Below are 7254 nucleotides of genomic sequence, written 5' to 3' on the forward strand. Positions count from 1 at the left end.
TGACTCACTTAGCTTGTATGAAAGGTCTCCCAGGCTCGGATGGAAGCAGATGAGAGGCCTGGCAGTTTTAGCACACCACCTGGGGCAGGTGCTACATGGGAGGGGTTCCTGAACAGCCCCGGATCAACTGCTGTGAGCTTCTGCAAAATGAGAGCAAAGTGCACTTCCTGAAAGCAGCATACCCAAGGAAGATTTGCCGAATAGAGCACATATGGAGAAACAGTGGTCTTGTGTACAAGCATGATCTTCACGGCTTAGCCAAGCGATCTCTGATCAACATAAAATATAGGGCCAGACATCTGTCTTAGGTTTACCTGGAGGATCAGGAAGGAAATGAATAGGAGATGTGCTATACTCTTGACTAGAAAGCAGCAAATTACAATTTACAACTCTCACAGGCCGGGGCCTTTGACAAGTTATTTAACTTGTTTTCAAGCCTGTTTCCTCATCTGTAAAATGGGGATAAGAAGAGAATGCGCTCCAGTGGTTTGTCGTGAGACTTAAGTGCTCACCCCAGGAAGGTATCATGCCCGACTCGACGTGCCGGAGAAGTACAAGTGCCGAGTAATACTTTGTCTGAAGGACGGAAGGTGAACGTTTCAATTAAGACCACGTCAGACGTCTCCTCTTTTAAAATGAGCTTTATTGTACATAAAATAAATTAATTACAGTTTAAGCCAAAAGCATGAGTGGCTTTTTAAAGTGCATCTGTGTAGGAGATTTGGCGGTCACCCCTGCATCTGTTCACTCGCTTTAAGATAGTGTTTCCGTAGTTAAGCCACAACTCGGCCAGGCCTAGAAACAACCCAGCGTCATTGCTGTGTTTACACAAATCAGACCAAAATAAATGGACACACTTTGTTTTTCTGTACCTGATACAACGATTAAAAAAAAAAAAAATTATACAGTCTCACAATTACTCAAAGTCTGGGGCTGAAGAGTTTGTGTTCTCAACCACTCAACACGTACCCAACTCAGCATACTCACCCCATGTCAGGAGGATGCAGGCCCATAAGCCTACACATATCTGTATATATAACATTCGGCCCATAAACTCCACCCTTTTTAGTGGGGTGGGGTAGTATTTTCTCCTGTTCTTTAAAAGAAAAAGAAATCTGGGTATCCTTCAGGTTAGAAGGGCATTCTATAAGGAAGCGTATTCCAGAGACACATATACTCGTGTAAGAAAAGCAATTCTTCCTCTTGGGAGGAGGGGGAAAAAAAAAAAAAGGAAAAGAAAGAAAGAAGAAAAAAAAAAAGAGGAAAGCCTGTGAATGCTTAATCCATTCTTTTCATTCCCAATGTAAATCACATCAATATATTGGCTGAAATTACAACTGACTGTCATTTACAAGGTAGTTAACAAAATCCCCAGCGATCGTGCCCCGTCCCCACTGCAGAGGAAAAGACATGGAGGACATTTCACGAATTCGGAGGGTGGCAGTGGGCTCGTTCAAGCTGCATCAGTTCTGTCCCCCTGCTCAGGACAACGCTTCCTCGTGTGCAGCAGTTCCATGGGCCCTCCTGGCCCCTCTGCTCCAGCCCTTCCTGGAACCATGAATAACTGCCCGCATCCAACATTCCTGCAGAACCTTGGGCCTCTTCCCGGAAAGACCAAACCCCCTTGAGCAGCTCGGCGTCAGACAGAGGTGACAGTCCTGACTTTGGCAGAGAGGGCTTGCTTGAACCTCCTCTTGAGGTCCTGCATGTTGGGGGACTTGGGCCTGGGGATGAGGGAGGTCCGTCGCTTCTCTGGCGTGCCACTGGGCTGCTGTTTGTGACTCACTTCCTTGCACAGCACGTGGAAAGCGCTGTAGACGTCGTTGTCGTTCTCGCTGACGGACACCTCATAGAAGGAGCAGCCCAGCATGCTGGCCAGCTGCAGTCCAAGCTGAGGGTCCACTTGCCTGATGTGCAGCAGGTCGGCCTTGTTGGCCACGACGACCACGGGCAGCCGAGTGCCCGGGTGCAGCTGCTGCACATGCTGGTGGAGCGGGCCGGTGAGTTCGTAGCTCTTGTAGTCGGTGATGGAGAAGACGATCACCACAGCGTCTGCCCAGCGGATGCATCTATTCAGCTGCTCGGTGCAGCTCAGGCCGTTCTCGTGGACCTGAAAGAGAGGGATGACGGCAAGGTGAAGGGTGAGGGCCAGAGAGAGCCCTGGCTCAGCTGGAGAGAGAATTCAAAAAGCCCTTAGCGGGAACACCAGGTTGCAGGCCGTAAACAAGTTCTATCCCCCCCACGCTTCAGCTTTCTTGACAATATGTTGATCCAGCTGCACGGAGCTGGAATAAATAACAGAGCAGCTCACCACACTCGAGTGGAAAATTGACCTGCAGAGAACTCCATGCAGAGAGACTTTGTAGTTGCATAAAATGGGAAATTAACTGGCTAGACAGTAAGTCTGGGGAAGTAAAGATAGGAGCTGGAAGCATTTAAACCTGGATAACTGCCCAGTTCAAGAGGGAAAAAAAAAAAATACACACGCGCGCATGGCTCTTTGTCTATAGCGTAACTTTCCACCATATAAAAATGATTCCAAGTGTTTGGAGACTGTACCTAGATGTTTGATTTCTAATGCCAAAAACACAAATGTAAAAACTGACCTTTTTAACCATAGCAAGGGCATTTTGCCAAATCCAAGTGTGTTTGGTTTGGTCTTTCCTGCTGGGTAGAATCCTCCTACGAGAAGATTTCTGCCCCTTAGCCAAGTCTCCCAAATTAAGCCAGGCTAAGACTGACCAACAGCCAGATACAACTGAAGTGTCAAACAACATATAAAAGCCTAGTGACTCCCCAAGTCTCTCTCCTCCTTCAGCAAGAGGTACTTTGGAAACAATCGAACAATTCCACGGCCAAGCAGACTCCCCTTTGATCTAGTCACATATCTCAGATACTCACCTGAATACCTGGAGTGTCTTGAACCTGAATAGCCAGGGTTTCACCTTCTATTTGGACTTGTCTGGTATAGAGATTACCTATAAAGGCAAAATTTCAAAAAAAAAGATTATGTCCTTCCTTCTTGTACAACTTTTAAAACATTGTGGGATATTCTTTTAACTTAGAAATTATAACCTGAACCAATGCACAAAAATATGCTGTAGTTTATTCTGTTTACTGGGCTTATTTCAGACTTTTTTTTTAAACAACTGCAATTTTAACCCCGTATTAGCAGGTTTATTAAAACTAGGACAAAGCTTGTACATTTTTGGAACCTTAGCTGTCAAATTTTAAACGAAGGTTCCATGTTTAGAGAATTTCCTTGAAAAAAATTTTTCTTGTTCAGCATGTGTGGAATTTGCTTTATTTTAGTACTTATCGCTCTTTGGCATAAATTTATATTCTAGCTATTAGATATAATGGTTTGGTGGGCAAATATTGTTAGTAAATTCACAACCAACATAATCAGTTGGAATATAAGTGTAACATAACATAGCTGACTCTACATCAAAGCACAAGGCTGCCATGCCTTATCTTGGGATGGTTTATATAGTGCGTTCCAAATAATCCCCTGTAGGTACTTCATATGGTCTAAGGAATTAAACAATTTGCTAACAGAGCATAGGTAGAAAGCCCTTAAGCCTCCCCAGTGGATATTCTTAATCATAGGGATTGAAAAAGTGTTCTATCATTTATTCAGGAACTCTCCTCCTAAAATTTTACCATTTAGTTATTTTTCTTTGTTAAGAAAAGAGAACTTTAGGTTTACAACTGCTCTCCTTTGGCCTTTGCTTTAAAAGGTCACCTCTGAAAGGCAGCCAGCAGAGAGGGCGAGGGGTAGGGGGAGGAGCTGGCCATCAACTAGCCATCCTGAGCTGTCCACCCTGCCCTGCCTTGCCTTTCCCATGGAGACCCCAGTAAAGGCTCTGGCCTAAACCTCTCTCCTGTCCTCTGCCTCCTGCCCACCCTGGTGTTTCCCCCTGTGGCCCCCGATATCAAGGTGCACTGGGGAGCGGGGAGCTAATGCCAGCCTCACAGCAACTCCGGAGGCCGTCTCAGTCAGACAGCTCCTCCTCTCTACTCTTGGTGGGGGGCGGGCCCTCTTTTTTTTTTTTTTTTTTTATGACTTTTGCAGGAGTGTTTTGAAGGGAGAGGCTCTTGAGTACAAAGGGTGCTTCCAACTGGGGTCCCTATAGTTAAAACATACCAAGGGGAATACTTTCAGGCACTTGATAAAATGATGAATGGGCTTGGAATGGAATGAGGCCAGATGGCAGTTATGGGAAGGGGGGGAGCACGGGACGGGGGCAAGGGAAGTTGCAAGTGGCAGGATCCCAGTACTCAGACTGTCACTGAAGGAACCTGCCTGGTAGACACTGAAAAAAAAAAAAGGGAACAGCAGTACTGGTGCAAGCTGACAGCATTTTCCTCAAATATATTTCCTCACCTGCATTTCTTTCATAGTCACCGATGAATCGTTTGGTGAGGAACCGGACCACCAGAGCTGCAGGTCAGAAAAGAGAAGGGAAAGAGAATTAACCTTGGCACAAGAAGTTAGGTTGGTCTCCACCCCTCCCCCAACCTAAAAAGCAACTCTCAGAGAAAGCCAGCCGACCACCACGTGAAATTCCTACCCTGCAGCGACGGGGAGGGGGCTGGAAGGCGTCGTGAATTATGGCTCTGTCCAGCTGGATGGGTCATTTGGTCCACCACCATCCTCGGAGCCCGGCTGAGCCACACCTAAGCCTTCCCGCAGACAAATGTCTTTCCTAACCTTAAAGATCTCCAGGAGAGGTTACGTTCACTAACTCCCCTTTCTGTGCCAGGGACTGCCAGAGGCTCAAGAACCCCAGAATTCGAATCCCAGTTGTGTCGGTGGTGTAGAGGGTCGTCTGGCCATCAGCAGTTTGTTTCCCTCATCTGATGAAGGAGGAGAGTGGAAACGAAGATGGCTGAGGTCCCTCCCGAGGGGCAGCGGATCAGTAGGAGAGGGTGGGCGATCCGGCTGCAGCTCCCACCTCTCCCCCACCCCTCGTTTAACCGCAACTCTCAGTGGGGGCCGCCCAACTCCAGCCCCAGAGGTAAGCAGGGTTCTCGCCGGAGCGCTAAGACTCACCTGTCTTGCCTACGCCACTGGCGCCCACCACAGCGATCTTGACCAGGCGGCGGCCCGCCGCCCCCAGGCAGCAATCGGCGGCGGCTACGCTGCCCGGGGCGGGGTACTCGGCGATAGTGCACATGTTCTGAATGAGGCGCATCGCCGCTTCGGCAGGGGCTTCAGCGCGCGGGACGGGACCTGCGGGACAGGAAGAGGCTCGCGCTACGCAGGAGCGGACTAGTGGACCGGGCAGGGGGCTCCGCGGTATTAAAAAAAAAAGAAAGAAAGAAAAAGAAAAAAAGCCCCGGAGCGGGCGCGGCGGGTGACTCCGGCTGGCTCGGGTTCCAGGCTGGGAGTGCAGCAGGGCTGCGCGCGCGCTGTTTTCTCCGGGGCCGGCCCCACCCCTTGTTTCCCGCGGCCAATCCCTGGGCTCCCTGCGCGAGGCCCCGCCCCCGGCGCCGCTCCGCGCGCGCGCCACGCCCCTGGGGTCGCCCAGAGCCAGTGCGGGGCCCCGTGAGGCTCGGAGAAAATGGGGCAGCCGGCAACAGGAGGCAACGGGTGGGCCGGAGCCGACGGCGCAGCCAATGGCGGCCGCCCAGGAGGGCGGCGCCGGGCACGGGCCGGGGTTCCGCTGTGCCGGGACGGGGCGCATGCTGTGGCTGCGGGGTTGGGGGCGCCTCAGTTCCGGGAAGCGGGGCTCGGTCTGGGGGCGGCTGTGGGGGATGCCTCTTGGCCTGTCTGCCTGCCGTCCCCGAAGAGCGCGGCCTCGGACCCCCATTAGCATTCCCAGGCATCTGCACCCGCCCGGATGCCCAGCGCGCCCGCCTGCCCACTCCCCGCAGCCAACTGACTGATCGGCCAGCTCCGCCCACCCTCAGGGAACCTGCGCCCGGGAGGCCGGGGCCTCGAGGGTGTGAGCGCTCGGGGTCGCCCGTCTGGCTGCCCGGCCTCGTGCCTGTCTCCTTAATTTGGGTCGTGATTGTACTGACTTGGGTGCATCCGGAGTGGCATCCTGGATCATAGATTTGGCTACAGTGGCAATCAGTAATAAAGACCCCCGTACCCGCTCCCCTGAAATGTGACTTTAACTTTGGGGAAAAATAAAGTCACCCAGTTTGCTCTAGCTCTTGTTGGCAGGGTGGCGGATCACTCACCCTCTGACAAGCTCACGTGAACACACATACGGTCGAGTGCATGTACAGCATACCCAGAGGCAAATCTAGAAGTAATTATAGAACAAGCTTTCTAGCGCCTCACACGCACTCACACCTCCTCCAAGAGCTATGAAAAGGAAAGAAACAGTTATCCCAGCTGTCTCTGGATACTGACTAGATTGGGAGGCAGATATCAGAAAGGGTCTGCACTTAGTCTCTGGTTATGAGGAATGGCAAGTTTACTTAAGTGACTTGATGCCAATTTGCGCTCATAAAATCCCAAGCTCCACCCCTTACATTCTCACCACAGAAAGGCATCTTCAGTGGTAGGCTGAATTCCCCATCCAAGCAACATTCTGTGGCTGGAACTGCTGTAAAATGTCACCAAACACTCAGGCTGACCACCTCCCCATTCCCTCCATCTCGCCCCCTCTCCTTCCCACCCTCCTAACCTGGTGGGCCCCCAAATGTTCCAGAGGCTTTTATCCTAAAGACAAATGACAGCAAACACTGTGGCACTGGGTCCACACCCACGTTAAAGGTTGAAACATAAAAGTAAAGTAAACCAATTCCCTTATCTACACATGCCAGGCATCTAGTTTGACTCCTCCTTGCAACCTTGACTTAATTGACCAGGTATTTGACAGAATTTATGATGCAGACCCAGTTCAGACGTTGAGATGAACCCTCGGGCCTATCACGGTTTCGATGTTTGCAGGCATTCAAGGACGAACTAGAGTAATCTCAAATGGCTCAGCAGCAAGTCTTCTAGGATGGGCAACATAATTAGCCAGGTGCACAGCCTTAATAAACACAAGAAAAGGTTGACTTCTGGGGAGGCCACAGGAATGAAAGAAATGCAGCCATCTGAGTCAGAAGGGGAAAGAGCATATCCAAAATGCACTATGTTTTTCTGCATGGTTTAAATCAAACTTGAATTTTGCTCTTCATAAAAATTGCAAAAATGCACTATGTTTTTTGCCATAAAATCAAACTTAGCAAGACTATAATTACAGGTAACCATGTACTTTTCAACGCCCCCCCCCCCCCCCCCCGCCACAA

General features: G+C 50.2%; 1 protein-coding gene across 1 annotated transcript; it reads right to left on the bottom strand.

Annotated features, from left to right (window-relative positions):
* Nucleotides 1-623: 623 nt before the first annotated feature.
* On the bottom strand, nt 624-5387 carry RASL11B (RAS like family 11 member B). The gene is made up of 4 exons (XM_024746721.1): nt 5057-5387; nt 4388-4444; nt 2902-2978; nt 624-2110 (listed from the first exon to the last, which is right to left on the bottom strand). The coding sequence occupies exons 1-4, from the start codon at nt 5196-5198 to the stop codon at nt 1640-1642; spliced, it is 747 nt and encodes a 248-aa protein (XP_024602489.1). The 5' UTR covers nt 5199-5387; the 3' UTR covers nt 624-1639.
* Nucleotides 5388-7254: the final 1867 nt, after the last annotated feature.

This window comes from Neophocaena asiaeorientalis, unplaced genomic scaffold (assembly GCF_003031525.2).
Source record: "Neophocaena asiaeorientalis asiaeorientalis breed wild unplaced genomic scaffold, Neophocaena_asiaeorientalis_V1.1 scaffold19, whole genome shotgun sequence".
Taxonomy (NCBI): Eukaryota; Metazoa; Chordata; class Mammalia; order Artiodactyla; family Phocoenidae; genus Neophocaena; species Neophocaena asiaeorientalis.

Coding starts and splice junctions, on each gene's coding strand:
- RASL11B (XM_024746721.1), bottom strand. CDS start 5,198: ATGCGCCTCATTCAGAACATGTGCACTATCGCCGAGTACCCCGCCCCG. Junction 4,445..5,056: donor CAGTGGCGTAGGCAAGACAG/GTGAGTCTTAGC, acceptor TCTGACCTGCAG/CTCTGGTGGTCCGGTTCCTC. Junction 2,979..4,387: donor TGACTATGAAAGAAATGCAG/GTGAGGAAATAT, acceptor TTGCCTTTATAG/GTAATCTCTATACCAGACAA.